This window comes from Schistocerca nitens, chromosome 1 (genome assembly GCF_023898315.1).
Source record: "Schistocerca nitens isolate TAMUIC-IGC-003100 chromosome 1, iqSchNite1.1, whole genome shotgun sequence".
Classification (NCBI taxonomy): Eukaryota; Metazoa; Arthropoda; class Insecta; order Orthoptera; family Acrididae; genus Schistocerca; species Schistocerca nitens.
The window spans coordinates 281,632,954-281,650,765 of record NC_064614.1 but is presented as its reverse complement, the minus strand read 5'-3'; the positions used below and the strand labels follow the sequence as shown (position 1 = coordinate 281,650,765).

The following is a 17,812-nucleotide window of genomic DNA, read 5'->3' as shown; positions in this document are numbered from 1 at the left end:
TTCCAGAGAAGTGGCACTTACACCATTCAAGGAACGATGTCCTCGATGTTGTCATGTCCCATCAAGTGCAACAGCAATGTCCCTGGTTCCACTAATATTTACAGTTTCTTCTACTGCACGTTTCATAGATGCTTTAGACACAACCGTCAAAGCACCTAAAAGTATTTTTATGTACTTGCTGAACCTACTGGGAGGAGGAGGAAGGTCCATCAAATCACAAAACGTTTGAGCAGCTTTTTTTTCCTTTTCCTATTGCACTCACTGCATACACTAACTTCAAATTGACATCATATGAATTATGCACAATGTTCGAAGCCATTTTCGAGGTAGATTTATTACAGGGTCTACACAGAACAATTAATTTTGACGCTAAAGCCTTCCTGATACTTAACTATTCAATTATTTCCAGGCAGCCTACACCGTCACATTGTTTGCATTTCGCCACTTCCTTTACCAACATCAACAACAACAAATCCACTACAAACAGCATCATTTTTTAACACAGAAATTTGAATCGCCAGGAGGCGTGCAATGTGGGACTTTCTTCCCTGAAGAACTGGTACATAGGTTACTTTCAACAGTGTGGTTTGCTTTGTTTGTGAATTCGTTACCGCGGTATTTCCTTTTATTGAATTTCTTGATGCATGGCATAGTTCATATTTATTGCACACTAAAGGATGTGTACTTCCACAAATATGTGGGCAACAAACATTCAATAACACGTGAACAAACTGCTCCAGCGAAAAAAAAGTAAATACTAGCAATGATAATCATTTATAGACACTAGAAACCCGCCCTCTTACCAACATATACGATGTATCATACGTATAATCGCTGGAAACAGAACGTTCACAGTTCTTTTCGAAATAATTCTGGTTTCTGTAACAAAAATAAAAGGACCGTGGTGGCATACATGACTGCAACTTTAAAATTTAGTATATGTAGGTCATTTTTCATTTGAAACCTTATAATGTATATATCAATGTAATCAGGAAAGACTACAGAAGTTAATAAAGGCATTAAAAATTTCAATTGTTCCAACATTTATAAGTATCCCGTATCCTTAAGCATACATGAGTCTGCCGCTCCAAGTCACTGTTCCTTCAGGGCCTCTGGTGGAAACGGAGTACAGCATCGTTCTGCTCCGCTGTAGTTTACCGAGTTTGTCGTCTCGCCCAGCAGTACTACAACAGGAGTTCGTCTCTTCCAGTAGCGTTAGACTGCAGCTGTCAGACTCGCAAATATTTCCTCTCGATATCTATGTTACCGGGGCCTATGTCGTGTTTCTTAATTTACTCGCGTTATTTCCTAGTGGCACTGATTACATCTTGCGACAGACGCATATCTTAGACTGCCGTTTCTTCTTCTACAAGCTCCAGATTCTTTTGGGTGCAGATTATCTGGCGAATGGATTATCCGTATATAGTTCAGAAATATTACAAAAAATTTAAGAAACCAGAAGTATTATGTTAAGATCAAAAGGAATATTTTCATTTAGAGCACAGATGTCTGTTTGTACAAACGAAGACGACAAAAATATTCATTAGTGGTTAAATAATGATGGCTCTGAAGCGGCATTTTAGCAGCTAAATGATGCAGATATAGTGAACAAAAGGGTGTGTGGTAGGGAAAGAGTGCGAAGATAATGCACTTGAGGAACCATTCTTCACACATATCGAGTCACTAATATGCATTGATTTGTTATCAGAATATGCAGGGCCGCTTTCATTTGATTATACTGATGTTTTGAGTCTCACGAAAATGAGGTCTGCCGTCAGGTTGGACGTTTATTTTCCAAAAGCAGGTGATAGCAAATGCAGTATCTGTTAGGTTTATTTTTTCAATACGTTGTCAGTTTCTGGGGAGTAGTAAGTAAGTAATGCAGTAAAATTTCAAATAGGTCATGTGGTGTCATTTGTAAATACAGTAAACAGCAATGTGATCTCTAAAAAGGGTTCAAATGGCTCTGAGTAATATGGGACTTAACATCTGAGGTCATCAGTCCCCTAAAACTTAGAACTACTTAAACCTAACTAACCTAAGGACATCATGCACATCCATGCCCGAAGCAGGATTCGAACCTGCGACCGTAGCTGTCGCGCGGTTCCAGACTGTAGCGCCTAGAACCGCTCGGCCAAACGGCCGGCAATGTGATCTCTCTCTGATTTTCTCTGGGCGATTAGTTAATGATGAACTTCCAGGTGCTCTGCCAAGTTGTTGTTTCCATTTTACGCACAATATAACGGCGCAAGACCCAGTCGTCTTCTCAAGTGCTGCGAGGTTTGCTGTTATGTGCAGTCGTTGCCTGGGCACCAACTAGACTCTGAACTAACGTTGATCTCGTGCCGCCCTTCATGGGTGAGTTCGAGCCTCTACGTGCACTACGATCTTTGATGGATCCCGGGTCACAGTTTATATATAAAATATAAGACACTGATCTCTTTCACTAAATGTCAGGCAACCACAACCCACCACAAAGGAATTTGATGCTAAAGACTCTGGTCCATACAGAACACTTTAAGACAAAGAGGGTCTCGCCGAGGAATTACAATACCCACGAATAGCGTCCTGAAGTAATGTGTACTCAGATGATCAAATTGAATGGACGATGTACTAAAAACGAAGAACGCCTGAGAAAGAGGTTGAGATCGAGACGGGAGGAAGAGAAGCCAAAGATGGGTTATCTATCATATGCTGGCCGAATATCCGGAAAGAGCATCTAGTGTTTTTCGCTCCATTCACCTGTTGTTGTTGTGGTCTTCAGTCGAGACACTGGTTTGATGCAGCTATCCATGCTACTCTATCCTGTGAAAGTTCCTTCATCTCGAAGAACCTATTGCACCCTACATCCTTCTGAATCTGCGTTGTGTAATCATCTCTTGTTCTCGCTCAACTATTTTTACCCACCACGCTGCCCTCCAATAATAAATTAGTGATCCCTTGATGATTCAGAACATGTCCTACCAACCGATCCCTTCTTATAGTGAAGTTGTGCCACAAATTCCTCTTCACCCAAATTCTATTCAGTAGCTCCTCATAGTTACGTGATCTACCCATCTAATCTTCAGCATTCTTCTGTAGCACTGCGTTTCGAAAGCTTCTATTCTCTTCTTCTCTAAACTATTTACTGTCCATGTTTCACATCCATACAGGCTACACTCCATACAAATACATTTAGAAAAGACTTCCTGACACTCAAATCCATTCTCGTTGTTAACAAATTTCTCTTCTTCAGAAACGCTTTTTTGGCCATAGCCAGTCTCCATTTTATATCCTCTCTGCTTCGACCATCATCAGTTATTTTGCTCCCCAAATAGCAAAACTCATTTACTACATCTACATCTACATTTATACTCTGCAAGGCACCCAACGGTGTGTGGCGGAGGGCACTTTACGTGCCATTGTCATTACCTCCCTTTCCTCTTTCAGTCGCGTATGGTTCACGGGGAGAACGACTGCCGGAAATCCTCCGTGCGCGCTGGAATCTCTCTAATTTCACATTCGTGATCTCCTCGGGAGGTGTAAGTAGGGGGAAGCAATATATTCGATACCTCATCCAGAAACGCACCCTCTCGAAACCTGGCGAGCAAGCTACACCGCGATGCAGAGCGCCTCTCTTGCAGAGTCTGCCACTTGAGTTTGCTAAACATCTCCGTAACGCTATCACGGTTACCAAATAACCCTGTGACGAAACGCGCCGCTCTTCTTTGGATCTTCTATTTCTCCTCTGTCAACCCGACCTGGTGCTGTTCCCACACTGATCAGCAATACTCAAGTATAGGTCGAACGAGTGTTTTGTAAGCCACCTCCTTTGTTGATGGACTAAATTTTCTAAGGACTCTCTCAATGAATCTGAACCTGGCACCCGCTTTACCAACATTTAGTTTTATATGATCATTCCACTTCAAATCGTTCTGTGCGCATACTCCCAGATATTTTAAAGGAGTAACTGCTGCCGGTGTTTGTTCTGCTATCATATAAACATACAATAAAGGATCCTTCTTTCTATGTATTCGCAATACATTACATTTGTCTATGTCAAGGGTCAGTTGCCACTCCCTCCACCAAGTGCCTATCCGCTGCAGATCTTCCTCCATTTCGCTGCAATTTTCTAATGCTACAACTTCTCTGTATACTGCGGCAACATCCGCGAAAAGCCGCATTGAACTTCCGACACTATCTACTAGGCCATTTATACATATTTTGAAAAGCAATGGTTCCATAACACTCCCCTGCGGCACGCCAGAGGTTACTTTAACGTCTGTAGACGTCTCTCCATTGAGAACAACATGCTCTGTTCTGTTTGCTAAAAACTCTTCAATCCAGCGACACAGCTGGTCTGATATTCCGTAGGCTCTTACTTTGTTTATCAGGCGACAGTGCGGAACTGTATCAAACGCCTTCGGAAGTCAAGGAAAATGGCATCTACCTGGGAGCCTGTATCTAATATTTTCCGGGTCTCATGAACAAATAAAGCGAGTTGGGTCTCACACGATCGCTGTTTCCCGAATTCATATTGATTCCTACAGAGTAGATTCAGGGTTTCCAGAAATGACATGATACGCGAGCAAAAAATATGTTCTAAAATTCTACAACAGATCGACGTCAGAGATATAGGCCTATAGATTTGCGCATCTGCTCGACGACCCTTCTTGAAGACTGGGACTACCTGTCCTCTTTTCCAATCATTTGGAACCTTCCGTTCCTCTAGAGACTTGCGGTACACGGCTGTTAGAAGGGGGGCAACTTCTTTCGCGTACTCTGTGTAGAATCGAATTGGTATCCCGTCAGGTTAGGTGGACTTTCCTCTGTTGAGTGATTCCAGTTGCTTTTCTAACTCTTGGACGCTTATTTCGATGTGAGCCATTTTTTAGTTTGTGCAAGGATTTAGAGAAGAAACTGCAGTGCGATCTTCCTCTGTGGAACAGCTTTGGAAAAAGATGTTTGGTATTTCAGCTTTACTCGTGTGATCCTCTGTTTCAATGCCATTACCATCTCAGAGTGTCTGGATATGCTGTTTTGAGCCACTTACTGATTTAACGTTAGACCAAAACTTCCTAGGATTTTCTGTCAAGTCGGTACATAGAATTTTACTTTCGAATTCACTGAACGCTTCACGCATAGCCGTCCTTGCACTAACTTTGATATCGTTTAGCTTCTGTTTGTCTGAGAGGTTTTGACTGCGTTTAAAATTGAAGTGAAGCTCTCTTTGCTTTCACAGTAGTTTCCTAACTCTTTTGTTGAACCACGGTGGGTTTTTCCCGTCCCTCACAGTTTTACTCGGCACGTACCTGTCTAAAACGCATTTTACGATTGCCTTGAACTTTTTCCATAAACACTCAACATTGCCAGTGTCGGAACAGAAATTTTCGTTTTGATCTGTTAGGTAGTCTGAAATCTGCCTTCTATTACTCTTGCTAAACAGATAAACCTTCCTCCATTTTTTTATATTCCTATTTATTTCCATATTCAGAGATGCTGCAATGGCCTTATGATCACTGATTCCCTGTTCTGCGCTTACAGAGTCGAAAAGTTCGGGTCTGTTTGTTATCAGTAGGTCCAAGATGTTATCTCCACGAGTAGGTTCTCCGTTTAATTGTTCGAGGTAATTTTCGGATAGTGCACTCAGTATAATGTCACTCGACGCTCTGTCCTACGACCCGTCCTAAACATCTGAGTGTCCCAGTCTGTATCTGGTAAACTGAAATCTCCACCTAAGACTATAACATGCTGAGGAAATGTATGTGAAATGTATTCCAAATTTTCTCTCAGTTGTTCTGCCACTAATGCCGCTTAGTCGGCAGGTTGGTAAAAGGAGCCAATTATTAACCTAACTCGGTTGTTGAGTATAACCTCCACACATAACAATTCACAGGAACTATCCACTTCTATTTTACTACGGGATAAACTACTACAAACTGTGACAAACACCCCACCACCGGTTGCATGCAGTCTGTCCTTTCTAAACACCGTCTGTGCCTTTGTAAAAATTTCGGCAGAATTTATCTCTGGCTTCAGCCAGCATTCCGTACCTATAACGATTTCAGCTTCGGTGCTTTCTATCAGCGCTTGAAGTTCCGGTACTTTACCAATGCAGCTTCGACAGTTTATAATTACAATACCGATTGCTGCTTGGTCCCCGAATTTCCTGACTTTGCCCCGCACTTTAAGCGTCCAATACCCTCAGCATCACCTTATTTAATTCGACTATATTCCATTATCCTCGATTTGCTTTGGTTGATGTTCATCTTAAATCCTCCTTTCAAGACATTGTCCATTCTGTTTAACTGCTCTTTCAGGTCCTTGGCTGTCTCTGACAGAATTACGATGTCATCAGCAATTCTCAAGGTTTGTATTTCTTCTTCATGGATTTTAATTCGTACTCCAAATTTTTCTTTTGTTTCCTACACTGCTTACTCAATATACAGATTCAATAACATCGGGTGTAGGCTACAACCCAGTCTCACTCCCTTCCCAACCCCTGCTTCCCTTTCACGCCCCTCGACTCTTATAACTGTCATCTGGTTTCTGCAGAAACTGTAAATAGTCTTTCACTCCCTGTATCTGACCCCTACCACCTTCAGAATTTGAGAGTTTGCAAGTCAAGATTGTCTGCAAATGCCCCTTTTGACACCCACATCTTCGATCTCAAAACCCGCAGTTCCAAACGAAATCTTCTTCATGGATAGAGGTTGGAGTGCTACAGTACCATATAGTAGCCATGGGGCTGCAGGAGTGTGTGGTTGGCTTTTTCTTTTCTTTTTTAAAAAAAGAAAGCGACGTTAACGGAGAAACACCTCTTACATTTATTATGTCATGGCGAACAAACGCTCTCTTTAGACACCCATATCTTCATAAGTAGCACCCCTAGTGCCAAAATAAAACCTTCTTCATCGATGGCGAATGGACGGTTATCACACAAATCCCAGGTGGCTGTGAAATTCGCTTGCGGAACTCTGGCAGCAGTCACAGACACATCGTGTTTACTTAATTATACTTGTATTTAGTCTTCGATGGCCAGTAAACTAACTGTAGAAACTTACGTTACCGTGTTTAGTGTTTACATCGTTCACACAAAAGGTATAATTTTGCTTACAAAATTCACGAATAAACGTGATACTAAAGGCGTTTCGAACTTTGTACATCATCAGAGGCTGGCATAGTGCGTGCCGGCTGCACTCACCGTGCTGGCCGTTGCCGAGCGGGATGTCCTCGCCGCCCTCCCTCCGCCACGTCACGGTGGGGGTGGGCGAGCCGGTGGCTGCGCAGCGCAGTGTCACGTTGGTGCCCTCGCGCACCACCATGTCCGTGCTCGTCGGGTAGTCCAGGATGTCGGGCGGAACTGCAACACACGAGCGCCGGCGGCTCTCAGCACAATGCCTCTGCTGCTTCCAGCCGTCATGCGGCACACCAGTGCACGCCGCACTCTAGGGCTTCACTACTCGCAATTAGTCTGTGTTAAGTGCTCTGAATGGCAATCGTGTGCATTTCTCGCTGCATAGAGACTGACAAAAAACAAAACAGGGCGAAAATAAATTCACACACAAAACTTATAAATAACGTTCTTCAAACGAAGTAAAGACTTTACTACTTCCGAAGTTATGTGAAGTGTAACTGATTGCACTGTTGTATGATTCATTAATTTCTTCAGATTTTATTCTAAATCATATTTGTACACTAACGTTTCTGGACAGCAACACTCGAAAAAATGTATTAATCCAGATCTGACAATTTCTCGAACGTTGTTTCAGAGGTTTCCTTCTCTGTTTGTTAATGAGACCACAGGTGATAGCGTGTTTGTTAATTCCCGGAAGGTATTCGATACTGTCACCTAACGGAACAGACTACATTCGTAAGGAATATCAGACCAACTTTAGGGTGGGCCTGAAGTCTAAGAGCCGGCCGGAGTGGCCGAGCGGTTCTAGGCGCTACATTTTGGAATTGCGCGACCGCTACGGTCACAGGTTCGAATCCTGCCTCGGGCATGGATATGTGTGGTGTCCTTAGGTTAGTGAGGTTTAAGTAGTTCTAAGTTACAGGGGACCTCAGAAGTTAAGTCCCATAGTGCTCAGAGCCATTTGATTTTGAAATCTAACAGAACACTTGCGTTTGTCAGCGTAGGCAAATATCCAGATGTAAAAGGTAAATTTGGGTATGCGCCAAGGTAGTGTTACAGGACAATTACTGATCGCAGTATGAAGGGTGAACCAGAACTCCATCGACACTCTTTCAGAGGCTTCCAAGTATTTTGGTGTAAGGAACACATTGTCTCCGGCGGTTCGTCACAGAGTTATTGCAGTTTGTTTGGTCTCTTACCCCTATTATTTTTGTATCTGCGTTGCACTGAAAGTAGTGCAAAACAGTGCAACTGTGGACGGTATGCAATGTATGTCTTGTTTTCATTCGCTCACAGTACCTGCTGCTGATAACAGTACTGCCCTCTTTTAAGTTATCCTCCACCTTGTGTATGAGTTCACTGAATTCAATGGAAAAGCGCCACAACGACACTGTGATGAGCTGTTCCCGCACCGACGGCAACCACATCACAGTACTTTTGTGTCCAAGGGTTGTAGTTTTTCTGTGTTTTGTGTCGTGTTTTCTATATTTTGGTTATTGCATATTACAGGCTTCTGAGTCCGTCCTAAGAATCGTCAGGCAAATTTTATCTCATGTTTCATCAGATATTTACAATTTAGTTTTTGAAATGTGTAACAGGAATCAACCAAAAGAAATACAGCTTATAATCTCTCTTTCATGCAATGTCCAGTGGCCACGGAAACGGATGTTTTGTTTCCTTTACAGAAAAAAATGATTTTTAAAGGGTAATGCGATAGAGCGTTCCGATATTATTTTAGTGCGATATTCGTTTTATCGATATTGATAGGGACATTAATACAGGAACAATAACTAGTACTCCAACAGCGATTGAGCAGCGCTGTTGCATGGTGGTGGTAGCACGGCCCAGGGGAGTGCTGTCGTTGCTGCAGTACTGGTTACTCTTCCTGCCCCTTAAAATTCATTCGATGAAACGAATATCGCACTAGACTAACTTTGGACAGCACTATGGAATGAACACGTAAAATTCCGCTTTAAAAATCTAATTGTTCTTAACGATAACCAAAGAGGAGGCGGAGGAGATTAATGTTTGGCACCCAGTATACAACGAGGTCATTAGAGCGGAGCATAAGCTCAGATTAAGGAAGGAAGGGAAAGGAAATCGGCTGTGTCCTTTCAAAACAACCATTCTGGCATTTGCCATAAGCGAATTAGAGAAATCAAGGAAAGCGCTAATTAGGATGTCCGGACGCAGGTTTGAACCCTTCTGAATGCAAGTCCATTGTACTAACCATTGCTCTCTCCCTTACAGGAAAAGAAAACCGACGTCTTCTGTTGACACTGTATTTGTATGGGCTGAATCCATCTACAATTTGCAAAACCTAAATCGTAATTTCGATAAGGATAGAAGCTTAAGTAATGAATTAAATTTTGTGCCAAGGTGGAACTTCAACCCAGGTCTCCTGTTTACTACGCGCATATGCACTACTAAACCACCGAGGCAATGTGGTTTCTGCAGCTGCAGGGAGTATACTGTTCCAACGCCCTTCCTAGCACCAACTTGCGACAGTGATTTAGTGGTTAGCACATCTGCGTAGTAAAAATTGTTCAAATGGCTCTGAGCATTATGGGACTTAACATCTTAGGTCATCAGTCCCATAGAACGTAGAACTACTTAAACCTAACTAACCTAAGAACATCACACACATCCATGCCCGAGGCAGGATTCGAACCTGCGATCGTAGCAGGCCCGCGGTTCCGGACTGCAGCGCCTAGAACCGCATGGCCACCGAGACCGGCCATCTGCGTAGTAAGCAGGAAACAAATTTTAATTCATTAGTTCAGCTTCCATCGTTATTGGAGATAAAGTTGAGGCTCATATGTCTCCAAGAAAATATAACTCCATCAGATCAATAGACCATGTACGCCTGAGGATTTCCCCATTACGTACAAAGCTGGGGTGCTATTTCAGTATCCGATAGCCTCGGAAATACTGACGATTTAAAAAGAGGGGAATGGTCTGAAGGCGTGAACTGAAATTTGTGTTAGGGAGGGCTTTGGTTTAGCGTTGTCCGTGGAGTTGGGGCAGCCACCTTGCCGTCCTGGTGTAGTTGCTAGCACATATACCTAGTCAACAGATGACCTGGGTTTAAGTGCTGCCTTTAGCGCAATTTTATTTCATTACTTCAGCTTCTATCATTATCGAAGATAAAGTTAAGACTCATATTTCAGGAAAATGTCACCAGAGCTTCAGCCAATAGCAGAAAGTTTTCGATCACATGATCAAATCTTGATATTCAATGATTTTTAAACTTTAATTACATAAAGATAAGAGATTTTTTGTGCGAATATTGATCGTAAATGCGATTCGAAACTTATATTCACTCCGAATAACAACAGTCAGAACCATATTTTTAATGCAGGAAAATAGCCTATTGCAATGTCGTCGGCAAACCTCAACTTTTTAGTTGTTCTCCTTGAACTGCAATTACCTTCCAAAATTTCTCCTAGGTTTCCTTTCCTTCTTGCTGAATGAACAGATAGCGTAACATTGGGGATAGGCTCAACCATTATTTCCCTTTCATGTCCCATGACGCTCAGAATTGTATTCTGGTTTCTGTACAAGCTGTAAATAATGCTTCGCTCCCTGTATTTTACATCTACATCCACATGATTACTCTGCAATTCACATTTAAGTGCTTGGCAGAGGGTTTATCGAACCACAATCATACTATCTCCCTACCATTCCACTCCCGAACAGCGCGCGGGAAAAACGAACACCTAAACCTTTCTGTTCGAGCTCTGATTCCTCTTATTTTATTTTGATGATCATTCCTACCTATGTAGGTTGGGCTCAACAAAATATTTTCGCATTCCGAAGAGAAAGTTGGTGACTGAAATTTCGTAAATAGATCTCGCCGCGACGAAAAACGTCTTTGCTTTAATGACTTCCATCCCAACTCGCATATCATATTTGCCACACTCTCTCCCCTATTACGTGATAATACAAAACGTGCTGCCCTTTTTTGCACCCTTTCGATGTCCTCCGTCAATCCCACCTGGTAAGGATCCCACACCGCGCAGCACTATTCTAACAGAGGACGAACGAGTGTAGTGTAAGCTGTCTCTTTAGTGGACTTGTTGCATCTTCTAAGTTTCCTGCCAATGAAACGCAACCTTTGGCTCGACTTCTTCACAATATTATTTATGTGGTCTTTCCAACTGCAGTTGTTCGTAATTTTAACACCCAGGTACTTAGTTGAATTGACAGCATTGAGAATTGTACTATTTATCGAGTAATCGAATTCCAACGGATTTCTTTTGGAACTCATGTGGATCACCTCACACTTTTCGTTATTTAGCGTCAACTGCCACCTGCCACACCATACAGCAATCTTTTCTAAATCGCTTTGCAACTGATACTGGTCTTCGGATGACCTTACTAGACGGTAAATTACAGCATCATCTGCTGTCTTCATAATATTTCAAAACGCTTTATTCCTAAAGAGAGGCAGCTGCCTTTTCAGAAGTTGCAGGGGCAAAAGTCTGAATGACTGACTGATGTGGTCTTGCAACATCAACCAAAATGGGCTGCTGGTACTGCGAACGGCTGAAACCAAGGGGAAACTATAGCCGTAATTTTCTCCGAGGGTATGGTTAAATGGTTATGGCATCCTCTTAGGTAAAATATTTCGGAGGTAAAATAGTTCCCCATTCGGATCTCCAGAGGCGAATACTCAGAAGGATATCATCATTAGGAGAACCAAGGCGAAAGGTTCTACAGATTGGCGCAGGTAGGCTACAAAATTTAAAAAGGGAAACGGATAGGTTGAAGTTAGATATTGTGGGAATTAGTGAAGTTCGGTGCAGGAGGAACAAACTTCCGGTCAGGTGAATACAGGGTTACAAATAATCAAATACAGGTCATGCAGGAGCAGGTCTAATAATGAATAAGAAAATAAGAATATGGGTAAGCTACTATGAACAGTATAGTGAAAGCGCTATTGAAGCCAGCATAGACACAAACTCAACACCCACGTCAGTAGTACAAGTTTATATCCGAACTAGCTACGCAGATGATGGAGCGGTTGAAGAAATGCATGATGAGGTAAAAGGAATTGCTCAGATAGTTAAGGAAAAGGTGGTAGGAAAAGGAAAAGAAGGAAAGACAGTAGGTGAACATGGACTGGGGCAAAGGAATAAAGAGGAAGCCGCCTGGTAGAATTATGCATAGAGCCTAATTTATTCATAGCAAATACTTGGTTTAAGAATCATGAAAGAAGATTGTATATTTGGAAGAGACCTGGAGACGCCGGAAGATTTCATATTCATTATATGACGGTAAGACATAGATTTTGGAACCATATCTTAAATTGTAAGGTATTTCCAGGGGCAATCTGGCCTCTGGCCACAGTGTATTCGCTATTGACTTAAATTAAAATTGAATAAATAGCATAAAGTTATGAAATTAAGGAGATGGGTGTGGGTAAGTAGAAAGAACCAGAGGTTATTGAACGTTTCAGATGGAGCATTAGGCAGTGGATGACTCGAAAAGGGGAAAGGAACGCAGTAGCTTTAAGAGATAAAATAGTGACGGCGGCAGAGGATGAAATACGTAAAAAGGCCAGGCCTAGTAGAAAACCTTGGATAACACAAGAGGTATTCAACTCAGTTGATCAAAGGGAAAAATTTTAAAATGCACCAATGAAAGAGGTGAAAGGGAATACAAATGTCTAAAAATGAGATTAACAGGAAGTGCAAAATTGCTAAGCAGGAATGACTAGAGGACAAAAGAAAGGATTTAGAAACATATTTCAATACGGGTAAGATAGAGACGCCCTACAAGAAAATTAAAGAGGCCCTTGGAGAAAAGAGAGGCAGCTGTATGAATATCAAGAGCTCAGATGGAAAACCAGTCCTAACCAAAGAAACGAAAGCTGAAAGGTAGAAGGAATATATGGAGTTCTATACAAGGGTTATTGAGTTGCAAGTAGTATTATAGAAAGTGAGGAGGCTGTAGATAAGGATGAGATGGGATATGTGGTACTGTGAGAAGAATTTCACACAGCACTAAAAACCTAAGTCGAAACAAGGCCCCGGGGGTAGACGAAATTCCGTTAGAAGTACTAATAGCCTTGGGAAGCCAACGATGACAAATTATTCCATCTTATGCGCAAGATGTATGCGACAGTCGAAGTCCCATCAGACGTTAAGAAGAATATAATACACTCCTGAAAATTGAAATAAGAACACCGTGAATTCATTGTACCAGGAAGGGGAAACTTTATTGACACATTCCTGGGGTCAGATACATCACATGATCACACTGACAGAACCACAGGCACATAGACACAGGCAACAGAGCATGCACAATGTCGGCACTAGTACAGTGTATATTCACCTTTCGCAGCAATGCAGGCTGCTATTCTCCCATGGAGACGATCGTAGAGATGCTGGATGTAGTCGTGTGGAACGGCTTGTCATGCCATTTCCACCTGGCGCCTCAGTTGGACCAACGTTCGTGCTGGACGTGCAGACCGCGTGAGGCGACGCTTCATCCAGTCCCAAACATGCTCAATGGGGGACAGATCCGGAGATCTTGCTGGCCAGGGTAGTTGACTTACACCTTCTAGAGCACGTTGGGTGGCACGGGATACATGCGGACATGCATTGTCCTGTTGGAACAGCAAGTTCCCTTGCCGGTCTAGGAATGGTAGAACGATGGGTTCGATGACGGTTTGGATGTACCGTGCACTATTCAGTGTCCCCTCGACGATCACCAGTGGTGTACGGCCAGTGTAGGAGATCGCTCCCCACACCATGATGCCAGGTGTTGGCCCTGTGTGCCTCGGTCGTATGCAGTCCTGATTGTGGCGCTCACCTGCACGGCGCCAAACACGCATACGACCATCATTGGCACCAAGGCAGAAGCGACTCTCATCGCTGAAGACGACACGTCTCCATTCGTCCCTCCATTCACGCCTGTCGCAACACCACTGGAGGCGGGCTGCACGATGTTGGGGCGTGAGCGGAAGACGGCCTAACGGTGTGCGGGACCGTAGCCCAGCTTCATGGAGACGGTTGCGAATGGTCCTCGCCGATACCCCAGGAGCAACAGTGTCCCTAATTTGCTGGGAAGTGGCGGTGCGGTCCCCTACGGCACTGCGTAGGATCCTACGGTCTTGGCGTGCATCCGTGCGTCGCTGCGGTCCGGGCCCAGGTCGACGGGCACGTGCACCTTCCGCCGACCACTGGCGACAACATCGATGTACTGTGGAGACCTCACGCCCCACGTGTTGAGCAATTCGGCGGTACGTCCACCCGGCCTCCCGCATGCCCACTATACGCCCTCGCTCAAAGTCCGTCAACAACACCGCGGTTCCTGGTGTGTCCGCTGTGCCGTGCGTGTGATCATTGCTTGTACAGCCCTCTCGCAGTGTCCGGAGCAAGTATGGTGGGTCTGACACACCGGTGTCAATGTGTTCTTTTTTCCATTTCCAGGAGTGTAGTTTAAATTCCAGCCCGCAGCTCGTGGTCGTGCGGTAGCGTTCTCGCTTCCCACGCCCGGGTTCCCGGCTTCGATTCCCGCCGGGGTCAGGGATTTTCTCTGCCTCGTGATGGCTGGGTGTTGTGTGATGTCCTTAGGTTAGTTAGGTTTAAGTAGTTCTAAGTTATAGGGGACTGATGACCATAGATGTTAAGTCCCATAGTGCTCAGAGCCATTTTTTTTTAAATTCCACAGAAATCAGGGTCCAACAGGTATTAATGTTACCGATCAATTTAATAAGTCACGGTTTCAAAATACTAACACGAATTCTTTACAGAAGAATGGAAAAACTGGTAGAAGCCGACGTCGATGAAGATCAGTTTGGATTTCGGAGAAATGTAGGAACACGTGAAGCGATACTGACCCTACGACTAACCTTAGAGGATAGGTTAAGGAAAGGTAAACCTACTTTTATAGCATTTTTAGACTCAGAGAAAGCTTTTGACAGCGTTGACTATAATACTGTCTTAGAAATTCTGAAGGTAGCAGGGATAAAATACACGGAAACCAGACGGCAGTTGTAACAATCGAGCGGCATGAAAAGAAAGCAGTGGCTGAAAAGGGAATGTGACAGAGTTTTAGTAGAACCCCGATGTTGTTTAGTCTGTGCACTGAGCAAGTAGTAAAGGAAATCGAAGAAAAAATAGTAGGAATAAAAAATTTAGGATGGAGAAATAAAAAAGTGGAGTTTGCCGATGACATTGTAAATCCGTCAGACGCAGCAAAGGACATGGAATATCAGTTCAACGGAATGGTCAGTGCCTTGAAAGTAAGATATAAGATGAATAAGAACAAGGACAAAACAAGGAAAATGGATTGTAGTCGAATTAAATCAGGTGTGGCTGAGGGATGTAGATTAGGAAACGAGACACTTGAATTAATAGATAGATTTTGCTATTTGGTTGGCCAAAGTAACTGATAATGGCGCAAGTAGAGCTGATAAAATTATAATGTAAACTGGCAATGGCAAGAAAAACATTTCTCAAGAAGAGAAATTTATTAAAACCGAATATAGATTTAAGAGCTAGGAAGTCTTCTCTGAAGGTATTTGTCCGCATTGTAGCCATCTATGGAAGTGAAACGTTGACAATAAACAGTTTAAACAAGAAAAGAATAAAAGCTTTTGAAATGTGGTGCAACAGAAGAATGTTGAATATTTTCTGGGTAGTTCACAAAGTAATGTGGTTGTACTGAATAGAGTTGATGAGAAAAGAAATTTGTTGTACAAACTGACTAGAAAAATGGATCAGTTGATAGGTCATATTCTGAGACATCAAGGGATCACGAATTTAGTATTGGAGGGAAGTGTGGAGCGTGAGAATCGTAGAGTAAGGCCGGGAGGTGAATACAATAATCAGATTGAGAAGGGTTTGGGTTGCAGCAGTTATTTGGAGACGAAGAGACACGCAGGATATTGTAGCTTGGAGTTCTCTATCAAACCAGTCTTCGGACTGAAGACCACAAAATATTCCAGTCATCATCGTCAAAGATCTACAAGTACTATAAACATAATATCACGTTTTGTTAACCAGTGTTCTAAGATAAGTCATATGGTCGGTATTGCCTCGCGTGTTCCTAAATTTCTCCGGAACCCAAACATACCTTCCTCCCAGGTCGACTTCTTCCGGTTTTTCAATACTTCTGAAAAATAATTAGTGTCAGTATTTTGGAACGTTGACTTATTAACCTGATGGTGCTGTAGTATTCACACCTGTCAGTTCCTTCCTTCTTTGGAACTGGAATTGCTATATTTTTCTTGAAGTCTGGGTGTATTTCACCTGTCCCTCCCATATATCTTGCTTACCAGGTGGAATAATTTTGTCATGGCTGACACTCCCAAGGATCTTAAAACCTCTGAGGGAATCTTGTCTATTCTAGGAGACTTGTTTCGACTTGTGTCTTCCAGTGCTCTCTCAGATCATATCAGATTTTCGCATTTTCACATACTTTTTCTTCTCTTTCTACAACATTATTCTCAGGTTTGTTTCCCTTATATAAATACTTTGTACATTCCTTCAAATTCTCAGCATTCCTTGTCCGGGATTGGCTTGCCATTTGAGGTCTTCATATTCTTGTAGCTCAATGGTCACTATTTTCCATGTAGGAGGCGTCTATCTTTCCATTAGTTTTGCATGATTTTACAGTCTTGCCACTCCTGTTTATCCATTTTACTATTTGTCTCACTCTCGTTCTTAAAAATCTGAATTCCATTTCGTCTTCTTCATCTAACGTAAACTCAATATCTCATGTGTTATCCATTGATTTTTACTAGGCTTTGTATTTCTACATATTTAATGCTTTACTGTCGTCCCCATTTCAACTCTCTATCCATTGGTTTTCTGCTCTATGGATTTCCCCCGTTTACATAAATAGTTGCCTTACGTTCGCTCTAATGTTCTTATGAACCTCTAGTCGCGTCAGTTTACCTCAACTTGCTTTTTGCAGTTTCTTCAGTTTCAACGTTCAGCTCATAACCAATAAATTATCGTCAGAAATCACACCTGCGCTGGAGGAGTGTTACAGTTAAAAATCTGTTCTCAAAATCCCTGTCTTACTATTTTGTAATGTATGGGAAACTGTCCAGTGTCCACAGGTCTCTACCACTTAAACAACCTTCTTTCATGATTCATGAACAAAGTGTTGGCGAAGATTAAATTATACCTTTCGCAAAATTCTACTAGCCGACTGTTGTTTCATTCTTTTCACCCAGTCCATGTTCACCTACTATTTTTTCTTCTCTTCCTTTTCCTACTACCGAATTCTAGCCACCTTTCGCAAGTTTTATTCCCCCTTAACCACCAAACTTATACTAATGTGATGAGTGTCTATCTTGGCTACGACAATGCGTTCACTATATTGTTGACTATAGCTTACCCATTTCCCATTTTGTCCTTTATTATAAGGTCTACTCCCGCATCACTTGATTCGGTTCTGACGACACCAAAATGCTTCCTGCCACGCCGCTTCACTAATTCCCCTACAGGTAGCTTCAACCTATCCATTTCCCTATTTAATTTCTCTAACTTACCTACCCGCTCACTTCACACGTTCGCTCCCACATGAACAACATTCCACCTTACAACCCTACCCGTGGAATGCAAGTTTTGTTTCTCCTGACGACGATATTCAGCTGCGTAGTCCCCCTCCGCAGATCCAAACGATGTACTATTTTACGTCTAGAATGTTTTATCCAGGTTGATGCCACCATCA

General features: G+C 42.7%; 1 protein-coding gene across 1 annotated transcript in view; it reads right to left on the bottom strand.

Moving 5' to 3' along the window:
* LOC126235475 (lachesin-like) overlaps nt 1–17,812 on the bottom strand; it is a 1,351,138-nt gene that overhangs the window by 408,765 nt on the left and 924,561 nt on the right. Inside the window, exon 4 of the mRNA XM_049944199.1 lies at nt 7,184–7,342. Coding sequence (XP_049800156.1) covers nt 7,184–7,342 — 159 coding nt within the window. The remainder of the gene's footprint in view (nt 1–7,183; nt 7,343–17,812) is intronic.